Genomic DNA, 21106 nt, shown 5'->3' with positions numbered 1-21106 from the left:
TTACATTAAACCGACATTTCAGAATACGGTAGGAATAAATTGCAGAAAAAATAAAAATAAGTGAAGAAAAAGGGAGGAACAGGTCTATGTGTTTTTTCATTGAAACTTAGAATCCAACTGATATATGGTGTCCAAGACATTGAAACCAAAATGAAGTTAGAATGTAATTCAAGCTATACTATAGACAACTGCAAACCCTAACAGCTAATCACAGTAGTATCAATACTTCAATACCTAAAAAGCTACTTGAGAATCTATCTAAACGAGGTATTTGTTCTAAGATTTCTTTTCTTCACAAGAGCATTTGAAACATGCATAGGAAATTATTCGTACTGGAACCAATCCTTGGTACATGTAATGGCTTCAAGAGTTAGAGCCCCCAACGAACACCTATAGCTATCCATTTTTCTAATTTGCATGTCAAAAGCAGAATCTGCAGAAAGAGTGGATACAGGTATAGACAAAATATCAGATGCCATTCTAGACAAAGTGGGGTACTTCCATTCCTTTCCTCTCCACCAGTTTAGAATATCAAATTCTTGTACTTGAGGCTCCAGAGGTTCTTCCAAATACTCACTCAATTCTGAATTAAATTGATGGTCACCAGCGAAGTCAGATATAAAAAGTTCAATATCAAAAAGCCCATCTTCAGCAAAGAGAGATCCATTAAGTGACTCTTCATGGCAGGGCTTGGGCTCAGGCTCAGGCTCAGGCTTGTGCACTATAGTAGCCTCGTTCCCTTCATCACCATTTGTTGCTGAAGAAGGAAGCATTTGTATGATATATTCAACAAACAGTTCATGTAGACCATCCTCAACAATTCTTAGCCGTGGTTCAGAATTCTGACCAAATATCCTCGCAAAAGTGGATTCTACAAGTTTCATTTTATACCTTGGGTCCATGGCTACAGCAGCAGCCAAGATGAGGCAGCTTTCTCTCCAATACCGATCAAATTTCTCTTGCAAAGGCATAACCAGTGTACTGTAGAAAGGGTCCTGGCTGAATGCTGCGTGTGTCAACTCTAGCAAAAGGTTTGATGCTTCAGGGAAAAACAAGTTTGCAGTTGGGTATGGTCGAATAGTTAAGATGTTAGCTGCATCGTACAAATACTTTAAACACATGCAGAGCTTTTCCACATGCTTCCAGTCGTCCATAGTAAGATTCATTTTATAATCAGGACCGGAGTCATCAAAGCAACCAAAGACTTCCTTTAATTCACAGGCAGCAGCAAGCATTCGATAAACTGTATCCCATTTATTTTGATCATCAACTAAGAGCTCCATCATACTAGGGACTTGAAGCTGTCGCTTTAACGCAAAAAACTTCTCTTCATGAAATTCTGAAGATTTCACATACTTCACACTCTCGCGAATTTTACCAACAGTTTCTTTCATTGCCGACAGTGCATCTAATGCAAGGCAACTAAGCACACGAGCATAACAGTTCTGGCTTAATAACTGACCATCAAAGATCACAGGGTTCTTAACAGAGAGGAGACATCTGAGATTTCCCATCAAAGTCCCATTTGAGAATAACTTATCAAGTGTGATGGTGAATAGCCGACCCTCCAAATGCCAATCATTTATGCAAGAGAGTATAGTTTGATTCAAGGAATTGTCAGAATCAGGAAAAGGCACCATCATAACACTGAGAATGGGATGATGTAAGTTCCAATCACCACCAATGAAGTGTCCTCGAAGAAAAACATAGGCCAATGTCTGGTTTGAAGTCCAATAATCCACAGTAAGGTTGACTCGTCCAGGAATCCCATTGATGACATGTAAGAGGTTTTGCTTTTCTCTGAGGTACATTGCGACGCAATCCCCTTGAACATCTTTTAAGCTTAGTGGATTGTACTGAGGTTGAAGTAACCGCACAAAATCAATGAAACCCTGGTGTTCCACAATATGAAGTGGATAGTCATGCAAAATGATCATCTTAGCTATGTTGTCATTGCATTGCTCCTGGTCAAATGGTATGTGGGCATCGTGAGACATTGCTTTTGTGAAATGTTTCTTTGGCGGCTGAACATTATCTTCTCCAGAAGGGGTTTGGTGATTTTTCAGACAGATTCCTAATGAAATGTGCCTCTTGAGATGGCTTGTGCCAGATTGTTTTGAACCTGTCATGTATGCAAATTCCTTATTGCATTGTTTACAGTAAGCCTTAGCACATCCAGGGCTAACAGTTTTCACAGTGAAGTACTCCCAGACAATAGATTTCTTTCGGCTTCGCATATCGGTTTATGCTTCTGAATCAGTGACAGGGGCTACAAGATTATTAACGTCCACCATAGCAGGAATAATCCTAGAAAAACAAACAAAAGAATTAAACAATTAGAAAGGAGTACGAAGGGATTATCAGAAAATATACTTGCACATGAGTTACAACAAAGCGAGCGAAGAATGATCATTATCAAAAAAGAACAATAGTTACAGCATACAATTAACAACTAACACGTAAAGTAGAAAATCACTTAGATACCAAACCCTTACGTTCTTAAGACCCAATACATTCTGTCAAAAAGAAGGTCGTAACTTCTTCTTCCTCCCTTTTCGCGAATGGAGTGGTTGCGGTTTACAATGGGAGCTCAAAAGAAAGAAAGAAAGAAAAGAAGCGGGAAATCATATAAACGCGCCACAAAGAAACCACAATAGGTAATCAATCAATGATGAGTCGAACACCAAACAGACAGACAAAGAGAAAGAAGAACTATATGTGATGATGATTACAGTTTAAAGTGATTGAACCTTCACGAAAATGCCGAGAGAACTTTGTAAAAAGGGGCGGTTGTGGCGGCGGCGGTGGCGGGAGAGAAAAAGAGAGAGACGGCTGAGTTGTGTTGGCAGCAAAAAAGGATGTGCGTCGTTTCAGTTTCGGGAAAAGAAAATGAAGGCGGTTCTCAGTAGTCACCACTCACTCTGGAGTCCGTGCGGCTGAAGCAAAACCCAATTCCAATTTAAGGGTTCTCACTTCTCACTTCTCACTTCCCACTTCCCTACCTTCAGTTAATACTTAATACTTAATAGTTAATACACATCTTATTCTTTACTAATAAAATTTCAACATTAATTTATTAATGATATAATGAACAACATTAATGGAATCATCGTATATTTAAATATAAATATATATTATCATAAAATTATAAATTGATTGACACTTGTGTCTAATGTAAATTTTAAAAAGATGAAAATTCAATTATTAACTTCACGTGAAATCGACTTTATTTGAATTTTATTATTTTAAAAATAAATATTTTAATAAAAGAATTTATTGACCTATACAAATTTATGAGTAACTTTATATTACTCACATTAATTATAATTTCATTATAAAAACATATTTAAAAGTATTTCTAATTTTTAAAAATTAAAACAAAAATTCCAAGTAGTAAAAGTAAAAGAAGTAAAAAAAAAAAAACTCTCAAAATTTTAATTTCCTTATTATTAGTTTATTACACTTAAAGAAATGGTTCAAGTTCAAGACTCTAAGCAGCTTGAAAAATATCGATAAAAGCAGGGTGGTGGTGAAGTTGGAAGTTGCAGAGCTGAGTGAGACAGAAACAGTTAAACAGAAACGGAAGAGAGACGATGCATCCGTACGTACACGACTTCTCTGTATTGGACCTCAATTTCAGCTGCGCTTACGCTGACACCGTCATCAACCCCTTCGCTTATCGTCGATCGCTGCTAAACGACGATTACTTTCTTCCCCAAAACGACGCCGCTTCGCTCTCTCCCAAGCATCGCCACGATGGAACCTCCCCTCTCCCTCTCGGCATGGATTGGAGCCCTCCCCCTCGCAAATGGGTATCTTTCTTCAATTTTAGCTGAATTTTCCCCCTTTTATGTTTCTCTACCCATTGTGTGTGTGTATTTTAACTATAATTCGACTTCTTCAAGTTATTGATTTGTTTCAAAATCGAATTCAGGATGGCCGCAACTCAGTTTGGCCTCATGATCCTCACACGGGTTGGAGTTTCTGTGTCACTGTTCCTTCCTGGGTTACTGTTCCCCAATCCGGTGGTTCTGAACCTGTTGTGGTAAAATCTTCTTCTTCTTCTTCTGAACTTATAAGTTTTTATAGTTCACTTCATCAACAATTTATATAAAAAGTATCATTTTTTGTTAATGAAATGCAACAAATTAACATTACCTTGCATTCATAATTTGCTTCTGTTCAGTTGAGTTGGTCTTTCTCAACCAAAAAGTACTTTAAATTGCAATTGTGTGCTGTTTTACCCTTTTTTTTTCTATTAACTTTCTTATGTTATAGTTTTACAGGGTTCTAGTTGGTATACAATCCCCGGAGGGAGTCACTAGTACGCGAGTGATATTGCGCAGATTTAGTGATTTTTTGAAGCTTTTTTCTGATGTAAGTGTGTTTTCTAACCATCTGTTGTTCTAGTCATGTGTGTGCTATTTAATTGTCAATATTGAGGTGATGATCAACTTCTTTTTTTCTCTCTTATTTCTTTTTTGGTTTCCATTTATCAGCTGAAGAAGGAATTTCCTATGAAAAACTTGCCTCCTGCTCCATCGAAAAAGGTTTTGAGAATTAAAAGCCATGCACTTTTGGAAGAGGTAGATAAGTTATCCATCATTTGTTTGTGAAATAGTTCTTTTATGCACTTAAACACTGATAAACTGATTATTTTCAGCGAAGGTGCTTATTAGCAGATTGGATGGAAAAACTGTTATCAGACATCGATGTATCAAGAAGTGTCCCAGCAGCAATGTTTCTTGAGCTAGAAGCTGCTGCTAGATCTGGTATGTTTTCCTTATCACTTTATATCAGATTTGAAGCCGTTCCTCTTTATTCTAGTGAAAGAAAAATAAGGCCTTCATGTTATTCCATAAAATTTTAATGCCTTTCTGTTGATATTTTTCAGCATTCCATGATGTGAATCAGCATATATCAGAGAAAACATCTGCTAGTGGTGCTACACCATCAATTATGTTCCGTGATAGTTCACATGGTTCTGTAAATGCTGATAATTCATTCATTACATCCAAGTCTGGTAACGATACCTCTTATGAGGTTTCTGAGCTGGGATCACCGCGGCATGGAAAAGATAAATGCTCTGGTCGTAGCATGGAGAATTCAACATCGGAACATAATTTGATTAATTCGACTCAAACTCATGATCGTGCTGCATCCAACAAAGGTTTTACTAAGGAGGATAGTAGTGCGGACAAGATCACTACAAATACTACTGATGCTATAGCTCTTCGCCTGGATGGAACTGAGTTTCAACCTGGAACACAGAAGTCTAAGTTGAATGTTCATGTCAAGAGACTGTCAACAGAGAGCATTGACAGTGATTTTAGTTCTGTACAGAATAGTGAGACATCAAATTCAGCTGCGAACAGTTTGCTTCAGGATGCTTCTCATCATCATGAGAGCTGTGAACCATCCAGAAACTCATTGGTGACTTTACCACTGTATGAGCGACACAAGTTGAACAGAGTACTTACTACTCAGCAGCAAAGACTGGTCACAGCGAAAACGGATGTCGAGGATCTTCTAGCAAGGTTGAACCAAGAAATGGCTGCAAGACAGTATCTCATGACCAAGGTATCCAATATCCAATATATATTCAACGGTTTTCCTTTATTCTGAATTTTTAGATAGATATTATCATTGGTCACTTGCTTAATTCATTCCTCTGTGTGTTTAGGCTAGCTTATTTTGCATCTGAAGTAGCTCATAATTGAAATCTTCCTGACATAGCTTTTGAAAATTAAGCAATTACTCACCGAAATTCAATTGAAACATGTTAAGTGCTTTAAGTTTATTTTTAGCATACAGCTATCTTCAAATTTTATAATGATATAAACTGTTACTCATTATGCAATGCATGGGTGTGCATAGGCAACATTAGATTAATTGAATTGCTTTAATTTTTATTAAAATGACTGGTCATTAAATAGAGATATAGTAATTAGTAGTTACAATGAAATGACTTCAATTACAATGATGGAAAAGCGAAACAAGTGATGATATCTTTTTGGACTATTTATGTTCATATATTGAATGTTGCTTCATTTTACTTGTAGGTCAAAGATTTAGAAGTTGAACTTGAAACAACTCGATTGAACTGCAGAGAAAACATGCAGCAGGCTGTTTTGACTGAAAAGGAAAGATTTACGCAGATGCAGTGGGATATGGAGGAACTCCGGAGAAAGTGCCTGGAGTTCGAAATGAAATTGAAGTCTGAAGAGGTTTGGTTTTGATTATTGATTCTAATTATTACTTTATTTGATACCATTTTGGTGACTATAATGAAAAGTTATAATGATCTAGGATGAAAGGGTGCTAGCAGAATCAACAAAAGAATCTGTTATCCAGGAGAAGCAACTATTGCAGCAAGAGCTAGATGCAGCTAGAGAACAACTTGAGCAGTTGCAGAAATATCATGACGAATTTGAGACAAAATCAAAGACAGATTCAAAGTTGCTAGTAAAGGAGGTCAAGTCACTGAGAAGCTCTCAGTTAGAACTGAAACAGCAGCTAAGTGACTTGATGAAGGAAAAGATAGATGTGGAGGTATGGTCCTTTCTTTGCTAGTATGAAGAGATGGAAATTGGATGCACTTAATCTAATTCTGACTAGTGATTTGTATAACCATATGGGCGAGTATTTTTCTTATGATACACTTGACATTTCTTAGTTGTGATGCTTTTTTAGCGAAAAGAATATTTGAATCTCTGTTTCGGTATTCTATTTGTTAGTAAATCCGATTAATTTCATCATATTTTTTATGCCGTATCTTGTTCAGAGAATTCTCCAGAAGGAAAGACAAAGAATGGAACTTTTACATAATGCTAATTCAAAGTTGCTGCATGAGTGTGGAATCCTTCAAAGGAGGCTTAAGGAGTGCAGTGTAAACTTCCTTGTTGAAGAGGAAGATAAACTGACTGTTGACACTTCACCATCTGATGCTTTGGATTTATTAGCAACATCTGATAACCGGATTGGTCTTCTGCTTGCAGAGGTATTATGGTTACCTTTAACTAACTTTTTCCCTCGGATATTAACTCTTTGGGGCCTTTTACTTATTATTATTCATTATGTACTGTTGCCTCTATTCACTGTTTTCATTACATGCTGTGTGCAAATTGGGAACAGGCACAGCTATTAGCACAGGATGTAGAAAATGCTGGTGTTGCTCTGGACGAGTCACGTGATACAGCAAATTCAGGTGCGACAGGAACAACAACTCCTCATGATGAGTTGAGGAAGATGCTGGCAGATGTGTTTGTAGACAATGCCAGCTTAAGGAAACAAATAAATTCTGTCATTCGTTGTGCTCTAAATTCCAATATAAAATCAGGGGAGAGCGAGGAAGAGGAGGAGGAGGAGGAGGTCCATTTGCAAAAAACCGTTCTAAGCAAGTTCTTGGAAAGATGACGTGTTTCTACTTTCTATACTGCATGTATACCCAATGGCAATGCTCGAGTCTTTTTATGTTATAGGCTCTCATGATTATTAGCGTATTTAGAACGATGGTGATGCAGCAGGATGCTGTTAGAAAAAAACTAGGGTGAAATAGAAATTAAAGATAAAGATAAATATGGAGGACAAAAATTGTACTTATTCCTGGATTAGTTTTAAGGTGTTAGACCATAAAAACGTTTGTTCATCTGTTCATTTGTTCATTTGTTCATTTGTGGCGGTTTTGGACATGTTCATTTTGTTAGGGTTTCGCATCCCTACTAATGTGTAATTATTTAGTGTTTTTAAACCCAATATATATAAGGTTTGACTCTAAAACCCTAAAAAATGTTAGCATTTTGGAAATTCTATCCAACTAATATATAATTTGGTAAAAATTTATATAAAGTTGTCTTTATATAAAATTGATAGTTAAATTTTTTTAAATAATTCAATATAATTGATTAAATTATTTTCTAATAATTTTTAATTATTAGTTTTAAATAAAAACAACTGCATATAAATTTTTATTTATTATTTTAAACATTAGATAATATAATTTAGTGCATTTACCAGTGTTATTTAGGATATTAAATTTTAAAAGAATATGTTTATTTTACGGGAATTTTTAAATTCCAATTACAATTAAATATTTTATGCCTTAATAATATATAAATTTGGAGTTTTAAATATTAAAATGCTTATATAAATTTTGAACTCTTATTACATATTTATTATTTAGTATTTCATATCCAATAAAATTACTCATTTTATGGGGTCTTCAACCCCACTAGTCCACTACCATTAGAAAAATTATTTAAACTCTTCAAAGTATATAAATTCGTAAAGGGTAAAATATATTTTTTGTCTCTTAAGTTTGGTAAAAGTTTTAAAAATATCTCTAAATTTTATTTCAACTTTGTTCCAAAAGTTTTTTATTTGTATTGAATATACCCTCAACAACTAAATTTTCAAAAAATTTAAGACCAATTTAACAATGCATAAAAATTATGCTTAATTTGCTTGTGTTGAGAGTAGTTCTTATGAAATTGTTATTTAATTGATTTTAAATTTTTTGAAAAATTAGTCAGCATGAGTATATTTGATGTAGATCGAAAACTTTTGAGACAAAATTAAAACAAAATAAAACTCAAAAATATTTTTAAAACTTTTGTCAAACTCCACAGACAAAATGAGTTATCTTTTTTTAAAAAATCTTATGAAAAACTAAAAATAATTTTATATTTGGATACCTCATACAAAAAAATCTTTTTATTTATCAATTATGTTTGAATATAATAATATAAAAATATTTTTTTATTTATTTATTACTTAAAAAATATCTTTTTTGAAGAAAAAAAATCTTTAAAAAATGTAAATTACAATTTCTAAAAAAAAATACTTTATTATTTTTCTAGTACTTTTATTACTAAAAATTTACCAAATATACTAAAAAATAAAAAAAATATGTTTTCATTGAAAAAAAATCTCTTTTTTATTAAAATAATAACACCCAAACAAACACTTTACCCATTTAAAAATTTAAATCCTAAAAAGACACAAGGAGGTTTTAAACCTACAACTACAAAATTATTCAGGATTTTAAACCAGAACATAATATCAGTTTGAAATTTTAAACACAAATAATATGCTCATTTTGTGTCATTTTAAACCATATAATATATAACTTAATGGAAAAAATATGAGTATTCATAAATGTATGGCTTTAGCTGCTATCTGAAAACTAAATAAATATACACAGAAAGGACAAGTGATATTTGATGTTACAAATATGAACTCGCGCGCCCATTGGGGCTTCTCGTAAAATGACAGCACAACTAACCAAAATCAATGTGAAGTGCATAACCGGACCGAGTCCAGTTCTAATGCATCGTTAGTTATGGTCAGAAACGATCCTCAGATCATAAGGCCAGGTTCATTAAACTAATTGCCACCACCAAACATTCCCATCATGTCTTTTGCAGATCCCATCTGCTTCATCAAGCTCTGTAGCCCGCCCATGCCACCTATTTGCTGCAGCATCTGGGGAGGGAGGACTTTGCCCATTTGTTGGGCATTCATATTTCGAGATAGGGCACTCATGTCACCCTTCTTTGGGAATTTAAGCCCTTTCATTTTGCTCCAGATTTTCGCAAGACGCTTGTATTCTTCCAACATCTCCATTACTTCCCTTACTTGACGACCAGAGCCCCGAGCAATTCGCATTATCCGAGATTCATTCATGATCTTTGGGTTTGAACTGTCCAACTCTGAAACATAGTACTAAAGGGTTAGGATAGCATGTGAAAATTATAACAAACCAAATCCGGTACACAGTTTATATTTGCAACCACCAATTGATATTTGCTTGCCTTCATTTGTCATTGAGTCCATCATTGTCATGTAACGCTTAATTTTTGCCTGGCTTTCTTTCTCACGGCCTTTTGGCATTAATTCAGCACTAAATCCTGGAAGCATGGAAAACACCTACATAAACCAACCAAGAAATAAGTCAAAATAAAAACAGCAGCAATAATCACACAGGAACCAAAGCAAAAATAAATTCAATCATACTTCATATGGAGCTAATAACCTGGCTGATAGGGCCCATTTTAAGTATGTTTTGAAACTGCTCATACATAATCCTCAAGGTGAAGTTTCCTTCAGACAGCTTTTGAAGCAGTTCTGGCTGTTGATCCATAGGAACGACTTCATGAATTTTGTCCATAAACCCAGACCAATCACCCATGCCTAGTACAAAAGTCCAAAAGATTAAGTAAGAATGCTGGTTGAGAAATATAATTGACAAATAAATAACTAACAGGATGAGGGGAAATAAAACGGAAAATTATGGGGCACGACAGAGAATTCATGAGCCAACAATGACAGCCCAACAGCACATACCTAACAGTCGGCTTACAAAAGGTTTAACATCAAAAACTTCAAACTCATCCATGTGTTCTCCCGTCCCAATGAATATGACAGGACTCTTTGTTGCCGCAACACTGAACATATAGAATTAGTGGCTAGGTTAGGTGTGCAAAGTGCAAACCATATAATAAATGATGCATTATATTTAAACTTGTACACAAAATATACACACATACACATCCATTTCAGAGGCATATAACTTATCTTTTGAGATCATGCAATCATGCAAAATATAATATTATATAATGTAGAATTGAAATGCGGTTCATATTCAGTTGAAAATATTGTCAACTCTTTGAAACGTGGTTCATAATGAACTGCTAAATTCATTGGTCTGCAGTTTCACTCTAGTAAAAGGTGATATTAATGATGATAAATTTGTTCTAGTCAAGTAGTTAACACTTACGCACTAAGAGCACCACCACCCTTTGCATGGCCATCCATTTTAGTAACAATTACAGCTCCAACTGCAACACTCTGCTTAAACGCTTGAGCCTGATCAAAAGCAGCCTGACCAATACTGCTATCCATAACAAATATGACAAGATCTGGTTTCTGAACAATGCAAAGAAAAGGCATTATTATTTATTGGAATGCAGTAGCTAATATCAATGCACACAGCTTATATAGATAATACCGTTGCTTCTGAAACTTGACGCATTTCTTCAAAAAGAGCAGCTTCCTGTTTGTGCCGTCCACTGGTATCAACGATTATGAGATCACAGTTTTCTTTTTTGAATCTTTCTACACCGTCCACAGCAATTTTCACAGGATCTGACTCCATGTAACTGTACAGTCATGGGGCACAACCCAATAGTTACTTACACATTGAGATCATATGCATCTCATACAATAGCAGCCAAAGATAGATGATATTAAGGAATTATATGTTATAAAGATTGAATGTGATGCCAGAAAAGAAAAAAAAAAGGAAAGCGGGGGGGGGGGGGGGGGGGGGGTTGAAATCATAAGTTAATACTAAGTAGATATCCTCGGGCATAAAACAGAACAATGCTTTTCACAACTTACTTCAAGTTTATAAAAGGCCTATGTCCTTAATTTCTTTGAAACAACATAAAAGGAGAAACACAAGCAAAAATGGTATGACTTTTTAAACCATTAAAAATCCATGCATGGAAGTTTAGTAGTATGATTCAACACAGTGGACATGATAGAGTACATTAAATTCTAAGATGATAATCTGCCAGTTATTTGACATGCCCCAGACTTAGTGTTGTTACATGGGATAATGTCCAAATCGCAACAAGTACCTTCCATAGAAAGGGATCTTAGCTTTAGTGGCATTTTGCTTCAATTGATCAAATGCACCAGCTCTGAATGTATCTGCACATACAAGTGCTGGCTTCCAGCCCTTCTTCTGATGATAATACGCATACTTTGTACAAGTTGTGGTTTTTCCAGATCCTGAATTCATTTAAGAATCGTACAGGTATCAGTGCCATTTGTGCCAAGTTGAACATAAAAAACACATCATAAATAGTCAGAACTTTCAGCTTATTCAATAAGCAACATACCTTGTAAACCAACAAACATGACGACACTTGGCTTCCCCTTTTTTGGAGTGAAAGAAGGCTTCCCAGCATCCAGCATTTTACATAGTTCGTTAAACACAGCCTAAACAATAGCACAGAATGTAATGAGAGAACAAAAACTACAAAGAACAAACCCACTCTGCTAATGAATTCAGAAATTGACGAACAAAAGCCATGTTATGACACAGTGCACGAAACAAAAGAAAGTGACAAATCCAACAGGAAATAACTTAGCAATTCCATACATTCTAACTCTTTCTATGGCATCACACCACACTTCTTTCCAAAATACGAAGGAGTATCATCATAACTAACATCAAATAAGTATTAATATGAATGTGATGAAGGAGTATGACGTTACTTGTTGGATGATTTTGCGCTTGTTGTGACCAGCGGCGAGATCTTCGAGGTTGACAATCTTCTTGATGTTGGTCTGCATGTCGCGCACCAGCTTGAATTGAACATCGGCCTGGAGAAGAGCTCGCGTGATCTCGTTGAGGCACTCGTTCAGAACCTTCTCGTCGATCACCGTCGCATTGCTCATCTGCTGGAGAGCACGCGAGATGCTCCCCCCGAGCTGTGCGAGAACCATCTTCGCGTCTTCCGATCAAAAAACGCTCAAGCAGAATCTGAGGACCGTTTGATTGATCGATCAATCTATCGATTCAGAAATCGGGTTTAGAGATTTAGGGTTTGGGGAGCAAGGGTGGGAGGAAGAGGAAAATAGGGGTGAAAGAACGGATGAAGCTTTCCACAGCAGTTTTTCTTTTATTCCAGTTCACCGCCGGTTAAAAGAAGCAGGGTATTATTGGAACCAAAAAAGAATGTGTAGGCCTGTGTTGGGCTGAATTTAAATGGGCCAATGAATCTTTGAGGCCTGTGAAAAAACAAACATGAGATCTAGGCCTTAAAAATAAAGAAAATAAAGATTTGTGTCTATTTTCGTAATTATGCCTTTTGTTTAAGTGGTGGTTGTGAAATACTGAAATGTGAACTGTGCTGCAGCATCTTATTTGTGGTAGCAAGTTGAGAGACAGAGAGATGGTAGTTTCAGTTGCAGAGGTAGTTGGTGGTTGGAGGTTGTTCTGTCGATCAGGGTGTTACCAGAATCGGCGAAAGCTTAACCAGCCAAAGACGCCGTTGTTCCTGCGAAACGCAATGCCAGTTCGTTTTACTTTAAATTCAAGGACGAGGTGGACTTCTTCGATTATTGCTCCTCGAGCTGAAGGCCCCCAAGCAGGAGATCAAAACCCCGAAACATCTTCTCAAGTAAAGAATCCTTACTCTCTATTTTTCTTTGTACTTTTCAACGGATATTGTTGGGTGCGAATGTGAATCAATGAAAGCTAATAGAGGTGTTTGCGAAAATAGGAGGACTTATGGTATGTGGGGAAACTGGTGGCGGGTTCAGTTGCCGGTGCGGCTGTAATAAAGTATGGCAGCGCTCTATTCCCTGAGATAACCACACCCAATATAGTGTTGGCTCTCGTTATCATCACAGCTCCTGTGCTTCTTGCTGTTGTTCTTTTGATCAAGGAGAGTCTCCTAAAGTCGTAACCAAATTCATTATTCCTCGTATGGTAAAATCATGGTAGGATTATTGCATTGCTTCTCTTGTGCAATGGATGACGTAGGCAAGTAGATATTTGTAAGTTCGCTGTTTTTCAACGAGACTCGTGCGGTACAAGTTACTTTACAATTAATTAAACTTGTTTAGGATTAGAAATCTATAATTTATTTGATAAAATGGGGTTTGTCATAAGAGAAAAACCTAAACCAGTTGTTGACAATTACCTCAAAAGGCAACGAAACCTTTTACAAAAAAATAATCCAACCCGACTCTTTACAAAAAAATAATCCAACCCGACTCTTTTTTTTTTATTTTTACTCCTGTACCAAAAAAAGTTAATATTATTTTTTTAACACAAGGACTAATCAGTCCAAAAAAGTTCAGAAGCCGGGTTGAGTGTTTTTTTGGAAGGCCTCGTTGTCGTAATAATTGTCAGAGGCCGAATGAGGTATTCACTCTAAAATCAAAATCATAGGATCCACCCGTAGGCAAGTAGATATTTGTAAGTTCGCGACTTTTCAATGACACTACTTGTCATTAACAGATGACAATCTTGAGACTCATACAAGTTACTTTACAGTTAATTGAACTTTTTCTGCACAAAACAGCTAAATAAACCGATTCACGGATTTGAAATCAGGAGTTTTTAACCTCTTCAAGCTCTTATTAATTGGAATTCGTAAGGTTTTATACATCAATTAAACGCATGAATCCGTAGTATACTATGCTAAAGGAAAACAAATCACCCGATGCAACTAACTACACATAATATATCATTAGCATCCAATAGTCAACTAAGTTAAATCAGCGCTTTAATATATGAGTTTCAAACTCAAAGGGTATTATGAAGGGCACTTGGTGGTTTTAACTTTGAAAAATAAAAATAAAGAAACTGAATTTGTAAACCTGAAATGGGAAAATGATCTACGAAGCTAAAACTACACCCATACTGAAAACAAGTATATTCACGTTAATCTTTAAAAACAACTAAGTAGGGTAATTCAATCAGAGCTTAGTCTTCCTATCAGATATACACTAGCAGACTAGCTTTCCTAGTGCAACCTGCTCATGAAGAAAACTTGAGAACCAGTTTTTCTGTATGAATGATTCTGTTGCCAAAATTTACAAGTAAAACCAATCAAAGAATACGCATCAATTCTTTTTGGCTGTGCATCTAACAATGTTCAGTTAAAGCATTTGAAAGCAAAAATGTCCAGCGTACTTCCTTCCCTTGTAGCTATCGATGGAATGATTAAGACTCTAGCCCAAATCAGATAATTACATCCTTCAGACTCGGGACCACATAATCCATGGAACTAAAGATTATCTTTCAGCCACTTAAGGGCACCATTGGCCACTGACCTGCAATGAGTTAGTTTAACTAAAATTTAGAAAATACACCATTGAAGCTGACGGCACACTCTACAAATTGATGAAAACAAAGAAAGAAGAAAACTAAACAAGAGAATATTATTACCCGGCTAAGTCCTTCAATTTATTCCATAAATCATTTTGGTCTTCTGATTGTTCAGTTTTTTCTTCAACTGCTGCTGTTGAACTTTCGACCCTTTGAGCTGCAGGAGCTTCCCTACTTATTGCTGCAGAAGGTAAATGTCATAATTCAAAAGTCAAATACATTTATTGTATTGCAACTTCTAATAGTCTTAGGCTTGATTTGATAAAACTTTTTCAAGAGGTGCTTGTGCTCATTTTGCGTTTGGTAAATTAAAAAGTCCAAGTGCTTGTGCTTGCGTCTTTTAAAAGTTAGGGGTGCTTTTGAAAACACCTAAGCGGGAGCTTTTCAAAGCTGGCTTGTGCTTATCAAATTTTATTTATTTTCCGGCACATATTTTCCGCTATTATATTGCCATTGAAATCCTCATATATTTCTAACTTCTCATCCTAACCTTCACAAATTCTAACACAGTCTTTATATATTTTTTATTTTTCAACCTAATCTTCACAAATTTCAACACAAATACATCTCTATCACATATTAAGTATGAACTTCTTTCTATTTATATTATTTTTGTGTGTGTTATTTTTGTATTTTTTCAGTAGATCTATGATATTTGTTATTTTTTTTATTTGTTCTTTGAAATGTGAAGAGGTTGACTTAGTTTATGAAAACCAATCATCAAATTTTCTTTGCATGAACATTAGTCAAAATTATAATAACAATATGTATATACATATGTAAATATAGATATATAATCATAAGAGTAATTTATTTGAGATATATGTACCATTTTTGTGATCTGTAAAGGTGAGCCAATATATAAAAGAATTTTTTATTTTAAAATATTATATAAAATTTTAAAGAATTTGAAAAAAGAAATTATTCTTCATTATAAACATGTTTATTATAATTTTTTTAAGTTTTAAAAGCTGTTTTACACTTTTACCAAATACAATTGTGGTGTTTGTACTTATTAAAAGTCATTTTTAATTTGATTTTATCAAACTTTTAAAAAGCTGTCTTTTAAGCTACTTTCACAAAGTAAAAGCTTTACCAAACCAAACCTTAAAAGAACCCAGCCAAATGTCGGTCATGATAGATTCAAGACACCAAACTAAATGTTGAACAGATTTTTCGAAACAAAAGAAATATATATGAAAACAAAGAAGCCACCTACTGGAAGAATGGGTTCTAGAACGGGATTTTGAACGGCCACTTGTATCTCCCAGAGAAGCAAGTTCTTCAAGCAACTCACGCTCCTTTGTGCTGAAGATGCATAGCAGAGGTAATTCATATCAGACAGAGACCATGAACAATGCATAGGAAGATGGGATGACAGAGAAAAAAGCAAAATCAAATTGTAACCCACATTACCTAATACGCTTTGGTATTGTAACTTTAACTGTAAATAAGTGGTCGCCGCGTATAGATGGTTTGTTTAGTTTTGGAACACCTTTTCTTGCAAGAACAAGGACATCACCAGGTTGCGTGCCAGGAGGTATTTGTAGTTCAGAGGTGCCTTCAACCGTCTTGACCTATTTAGGTTCCAAAATTTCAGTGAAACAGGAGAGAATGTGGATATTATTTTGTATCAGTGCGTTAAAATCACAAGAGTACATTACAACACTTATTTGATATATCTAAAAATTGTTCAGAGACATCAATTCTGACTGTTTCACAATGTGACACTAGCAGGGGAACAAAAGCTTGCAGCTGTATGACAAACTATTGCATGTCTAGCTATAATCAAAGACCGCTCACCATATTTACCCCACAAAAACTCTTCCTCATTATTCTATCATGCCATATTGCCATAAATATCGTACCATAACCACTATATGGGCTGATATAGCATTATTAATGCCAAGGCCATAATGGAATATTAGGTACCATCATGCAAAGTGTGTTTATACAACGACAAAATAACATTATAACAACTTAAAATATATCAAAATCAAACTTCGCTGGAATCAAAAGGACCAAGATCGGAATTCAGCTTGTAAATGATGGAGAAAAATACCCGCTAAATTACTTTACCTTCACAACAGACCCTAATATAGCATCTAGGTAACTGACTGATATTGTTGAGCGGAGATTGATGTCATCTCTTTGGATTCCTGGTATCTCTTCCACATCTAGATAAACATAAAGATCTCCTGGAGGACCCCTGCAACATTAAGAAGATCAAAACTGGCTCACCAATCATCTGATCAAGCAATCATAAAGACTAAATTGTTCCATTTTGATAAAGTGAACAAATTGTCAAGACTAATAAATACTTGTCCCCACCTCCTTTTCTCCATAATTCAAAAAGAGATAAATTCTTACTTAAGAACATAACAAAGAGAAAAAGGCAGCAATGTTTCATAACCAAACACATAAAACTTCCATTTCTCTTAATGATAGCATTGGTAGCATACTTTGTCCCATGTGTAGCTCTTCACATTTGTTTCAAAATTTCCCATCAGATATTTTTTTACATAGGAGGCCTATTTTTTGGCAGTGTTCTTGTATGCTACCCTTCGGTGTCAACTGTCATCTGCTGCAGCGCTCTTTGTATGCTACCCTTTGAAGGGACAATTCTCTCTAGACTCTGCTCTGGGAATTTTATGGCTTTTGAGAAAATATCCTTTATTCAGATGCACAGGGATTACAATGCACTTTCACATAAAGGTTTTTGTGTTGCCTATATTTCTGATATATAGTCCAATAAGGATGAATAATATAACTCTCCTTTTACTCTGCCATATCCTTCTTTGCTTTTGGGAAACTTAAACTCATACTTCTATCCTATAGTTGGCCATTGACTTTCACTGCATCATGTTGAACATACAACAAAGGCAATACATACAATTTTATAATATCTTCTATCCTTGGCTTTCAGAACCCCTATAGTAGATAAAAATATAAATGTCATACCCTCTTGGTCCAGCATCACCTTCCCCAGTAACTCTAAGAATACTGCCTGAGCTAACACCTGGAGGAACTTTAACTTTGATATTTTTCTTAACTCGAATACGTCCTTCGCCACTGCATTTGCGGCAATACTCAGATATGATTTCACCATCACCTCCACAGGTCGGGCAAACTGAAACCTAATATTGAAAAATGGGATTAGAAATATGTTTTCATGTACACATCATGTAAGAAAACCTGCATAAGAATAAAGAATAACTAACAAATTAATATAAGCAATTGATAAAAACATAACTAATTATTCTCAAAGGTGAAAATGAGGCAGGTATCAGTAACTCAGGAGAAAATGCACATGCCAAATCAATGTAGAAACTTCTTTGGAAGACACAGGTCAATGCATCAATCAGACAACACATTATTAAGGGCTTCTTTTTATTTCTTTTACTTCATATCAGGCAGCAGGGCATACAAATCAAGAAAAAAAAAATGATGATACAGTCTCCCCTCAGACATATAACAAATTACCTGTGAGAACAATCCGAAAGGTGTTTGTTCAGTCCTCATCACCTGACCCCTCCCACCACAAGTTGAACATATTTTCATCTTAGAGCCAATCTTTGCTCCAGTACCACTACAGACTTCACATGTTTCCAAATGAGAAAGGTCAAATTCCTTCTCTGTTCCGAAAATTGCCTCAGAAAATGTCAAGGAGAAATCATACCTGTTGACATTTGAATCAAACTTTTAAACACGGATAACGTTTACCTTATCAAGCCATGTATAAAAATTATTGAACTGACTAACATGGGCACAAGAAATACCCTACTAAATACTGCATAACTCACCGGATGTCTTGACCCTTAGTAACAGTACTTCTACGTGTTCCAAATCCAGTAGGATCCATGCCACCACCAAAGCCACCCATACTTGGCCCAAAAAAAGTCTCAAATAAATCAAATGGATTGGTCTGCAAGAGAAAAGATTATTAGATATGAATTCCTAGAAAAGCAACTAAAAAATAAGTAAATAAAATAAAACACAACTTCAACTGCCATGCATTCCAACCCTTTTTCTCCAAAAGACTACATATGTGTATTGGGTTGGTGGCTTGAAGCTATTAGTTCATTAAGCAAGAATTTTCTTGACCAAAACTTTCTATTATCCTTTAATAGGTGCTGCTCCCTAAATGTACAGTCCTACACAGGAAATAAAAATACAAAATTCATTCAGAATACCGTATAGGCACTTGATCCTCCTCCAACGGTACTTTTAACTCCTGCCTCACCATATTGATCATACAAAGCCCTCTTTTTATCATCTGATAGCACCTGACAGTGTCATACTATAGAATTCAAATTCAAAAGCTAATATCATATGTGTATTGAGAAGAAAAGGAACTACAAATTAAATAAGTTACAGGTTAATGGTGTTGTTCCAGAATAGAGCAACAGTTACTACTTATTATACATGTCCACCAACTCAGTTGCGAGTAACAACTACAACAGAGATTTGTTGAGTAAAAGTTTCAACCACAGTACTTGAAAAATAAATAAACAAGAGAAGTGGGCACTACACTATAAGCACCTATGATTTTGTGATATCACTTTTGCTTATCTACACATTAAAACATGAACCCTGCAGTAATTTATTCTGTCATCTTCCTTTAATTGAGGTATTATTTTTAAGGCCCAAACATGTATCCATATAGATTGTCATATATAACATATGCTACTAGAAGTTGCCAGAAAATTATTAAAGATAATCTTGATGCAAGCATTGGTTGAATAAGAAACTCCCAAGGAGTTAAACGGAAGAAATTAACGAATCAAGCCATCAGCAGCTGAAGCACACTGCTCAATGGGTAAAATAAGGAGCAATGGCCAAATATTTTAACGTAAATTTATGCACAAAAACTGAAAGAGGGGATATAGCACACATGTTGGGACCCTAAACCAAACACTTTATAAAATTAGACAATTGCATTTTAAGGCAAAATAACATTCAGTAGTGTACTTTTCATGCACACCTCATAAGCAGCACTGATCTCTTTGAATTTTTCAGTTGCTCCAGGTTCCTTGTTTACATCGGGATGGTACTGAACGGAAAACAATAAACATGGAATCAGAGGCTTAAGAAGGAATGCTTTCACATTTAGCTGCACAGTTCAAATTCCAACAAGTAGCCACGAAACTGTAACAATTTGTATTCAAAACCCGAAAACCTACTTGAAGAATTCCATTTCAAAATGTGTCATAGCGTGATTGAAAAGCGGATGATACCTGACGAGCTAACCTTCGATAAGCTGCTTTGATTTCCTTGCCGGTGGCGGATTTGGGGACACCAAGAGTAGCATAGTAGTCAGCGGAGGCAGAAACCACTGTGTGAAATCGCCGGCCAGAGCCGCCACCGCCGGAGAACTTGGAATTAGAAGCGAGAGAAGGAAAGGGAGAAGCAGAGTGAATGGAAAGGAAGCTTTTGTGGGAACGGAGAGGGATCCCCCCACAGAAGCACGAAGAAGACGAAGACGAAGAAGAAGGTGGGAGCAGAGAAGGGACAAGGGAAAAAGAAATAACCGCCATTGAATGTGGAACGAAGAAAAAAAGCGATTTAACTGTAGAATTTCTATTTTCTAAGATGACAACAACGAAAAGAGGAGGTTCCTGCGCTTGTATTTGGTCATCGCTCTCTCGCTTTCTCTCTCTCTCTCTCTCTCTCTCTCTCTCTCTCTCTCTCCCCAACTCTATTGAGTACTATTCTACTGCGTTGGAAATTTAAAGAAAATAGAAAAAGGTTGAGCTTTTAGCTTTCATGGTTTAATGGGTAGAAAGGGAAGAGACTTGGTGAGACCCACAGGATAAGTTGTGGTACCCTGAGGGTGCACGTCTACTGGACATTAAACAAAAATGCTACTACTAATTCCGCCAGTGTCTTAGTCTGTAAATAGGAAAAATCCACGTGCAAATTTTTGAAGTAGGCAAGATAAAATCAAATCAAATAAGTAGCCACTTAGCACAAAAACCACCGAGAATTATTTTTAGTTGTAATTTGAAACCTAAATAGGAGAATAAAGAAAGATGATTTACAAATCGATGTTGATCCTGTCCGTCTAAATTTTGCACAGCCATTGTTACCATGTAGTTGCTGGCGGCATATTCGGGTATATTCATTTAACCTGAGTTGTAATACTAGTTCGAATTTTCATCTTAATTAGTACCTGAAAATGTTTCATAATCTGAC

At 35.7% G+C, this 21106-nt stretch overlaps 4 protein-coding genes and 1 long non-coding RNA gene across 9 annotated transcripts; 2 read left to right on the top strand and 3 right to left on the bottom strand.

Moving 5' to 3' along the window:
• Positions 1-71: 71 nt before the first annotated feature.
• LOC112703775 (zinc finger BED domain-containing protein DAYSLEEPER-like) lies at positions 72-3013 on the bottom strand. 3 transcript variants are annotated; one of them, XM_025755371.3, is made up of 2 exons: positions 2751-3013; positions 72-2307 (listed from the first exon to the last, which is right to left on the bottom strand). In XM_025755371.3, exon 2 carries the CDS (start codon positions 2235-2237, stop codon positions 324-326), a length of 1914 nt encoding a protein of 637 aa, XP_025611156.1. In that variant the 5' UTR covers positions 2238-2307; positions 2751-3013; the 3' UTR covers positions 72-323. The 3 variants fall into 3 exon arrangements, with proteins under 3 accessions (XP_025611156.1, XP_029143924.1, XP_029143923.1); XM_029288091.2 differs by having other exon boundaries at positions 2733-3004; XM_029288090.2 differs by having other exon boundaries at positions 2496-2993.
• Positions 3014-3473: 460 nt separating this feature from the next.
• LOC112703774 (PX domain-containing protein EREX) lies at positions 3474-7648 on the top strand. 2 transcript variants are annotated; one of them, XM_025755370.3, is made up of 10 exons: positions 3474-3812; positions 3935-4045; positions 4287-4377; positions 4500-4586; positions 4664-4772; positions 4895-5580; positions 6063-6227; positions 6310-6552; positions 6785-7000; positions 7135-7648. In XM_025755370.3, the coding sequence occupies exons 1-10, from the start codon at positions 3757-3759 to the stop codon at positions 7414-7416; spliced, it is 2046 nt and encodes a 681-aa protein (XP_025611155.1). In that variant the 5' UTR covers positions 3474-3756; the 3' UTR covers positions 7417-7648. The 2 variants fall into 2 exon arrangements, with proteins under 2 accessions (XP_025611155.1, XP_025611154.1); XM_025755369.3 differs by having other exon boundaries at positions 3479-3812; positions 4279-4377.
• A 1447-nt stretch (positions 7649-9095) lies between these two features.
• On the bottom strand, positions 9096-13022 carry LOC112703779 (signal recognition particle subunit SRP54 2). Of its 2 annotated transcripts, XM_072200005.1 has the most exons (10): positions 12879-13022; positions 12286-12801; positions 11907-12006; positions 11643-11796; positions 11009-11159; positions 10778-10926; positions 10345-10445; positions 10034-10191; positions 9813-9927; positions 9096-9710 (listed from the first exon to the last, which is right to left on the bottom strand). In XM_072200005.1, exons 2-10 carry the CDS (start codon positions 12514-12516, stop codon positions 9385-9387), a joined length of 1485 nt encoding a protein of 494 aa, XP_072056106.1. In that variant the 5' UTR covers positions 12517-12801; positions 12879-13022; the 3' UTR covers positions 9096-9384. The 2 variants fall into 2 exon arrangements, with proteins under 2 accessions (XP_072056106.1, XP_025611161.1); XM_025755376.3 differs by having other exon boundaries at positions 12286-12879.
• LOC112703786 (uncharacterized) lies at positions 12916-13671 on the top strand. The gene is made up of 2 exons (XR_011864288.1): positions 12916-13193; positions 13296-13671. It is a non-coding gene; the product is annotated as an uncharacterized lncRNA (long non-coding RNA).
• Positions 13672-14441: 770 nt separating this feature from the next.
• On the bottom strand, positions 14442-20782 carry LOC112703778 (uncharacterized). The gene is made up of 11 exons (XM_025755374.3): positions 20149-20782; positions 19896-19964; positions 19105-19197; positions 18715-18836; positions 18395-18590; positions 17873-18048; positions 16991-17120; positions 16328-16488; positions 16131-16219; positions 14972-15092; positions 14442-14856 (listed from the first exon to the last, which is right to left on the bottom strand). The coding sequence occupies exons 1-11, from the start codon at positions 20446-20448 to the stop codon at positions 14811-14813; spliced, it is 1503 nt and encodes a 500-aa protein (XP_025611159.1). The 5' UTR covers positions 20449-20782; the 3' UTR covers positions 14442-14810.
• Between the last annotated feature and the right edge of the window lie 324 nt (positions 20783-21106).

The sequence above is a fragment of the Arachis hypogaea genome, chromosome 7 (assembly GCF_003086295.3).
Source record: "Arachis hypogaea cultivar Tifrunner chromosome 7, arahy.Tifrunner.gnm2.J5K5, whole genome shotgun sequence".
In the NCBI taxonomy this organism is placed as follows: domain Eukaryota; kingdom Viridiplantae; phylum Streptophyta; class Magnoliopsida; order Fabales; family Fabaceae; genus Arachis; species Arachis hypogaea.
Note: the sequence above shows the minus strand (reverse complement) of the source record. Positions and strands in the feature narration are given on the sequence as shown.

Coding starts and splice junctions, on each gene's coding strand:
- LOC112703775 (XM_025755371.3), bottom strand. CDS start 2,237: ATGCGAAGCCGAAAGAAATCTATTGTCTGGGAGTACTTCACTGTGAAA.
- LOC112703774 (XM_025755369.3), top strand. CDS start 3,594: ATGCATCCGTACGTACACGACTTCTCTGTATTGGACCTCAATTTCAGC. Junction 4,046..4,278: donor GTGGTTCTGAACCTGTTGTG/GTAAAATCTTCT, acceptor CTTATGTTATAG/TTTTACAGGGTTCTAGTTGG. Junction 4,773..4,894: donor AGAAGCTGCTGCTAGATCTG/GTATGTTTTCCT, acceptor GATATTTTTCAG/CATTCCATGATGTGAATCAG.
- LOC112703779 (XM_072200005.1), bottom strand. CDS start 12,516: ATGGTTCTCGCACAGCTCGGGGGGAGCATCTCGCGTGCTCTCCAGCAG. Junction 11,797..11,906: donor CATGTTTGTTGGTTTACAAG/GTATGTTGCTTA, acceptor AAATGAATTCAG/GATCTGGAAAAACCACAACT. Junction 9,711..9,812: donor GGACTCAATGACAAATGAAG/GCAAGCAAATAT, acceptor ACTATGTTTCAG/AGTTGGACAGTTCAAACCCA.
- LOC112703778 (XM_025755374.3), bottom strand. CDS start 20,448: ATGGCGGTTATTTCTTTTTCCCTTGTCCCTTCTCTGCTCCCACCTTCT. Junction 16,489..16,990: donor TATTAGGGTCTGTTGTGAAG/GTAAAGTAATTT, acceptor GAACCTAAATAG/GTCAAGACGGTTGAAGGCAC. Junction 16,220..16,327: donor ACAATACCAAAGCGTATTAG/GTAATGTGGGTT, acceptor ATGCATCTTCAG/CACAAAGGAGCGTGAGTTGC.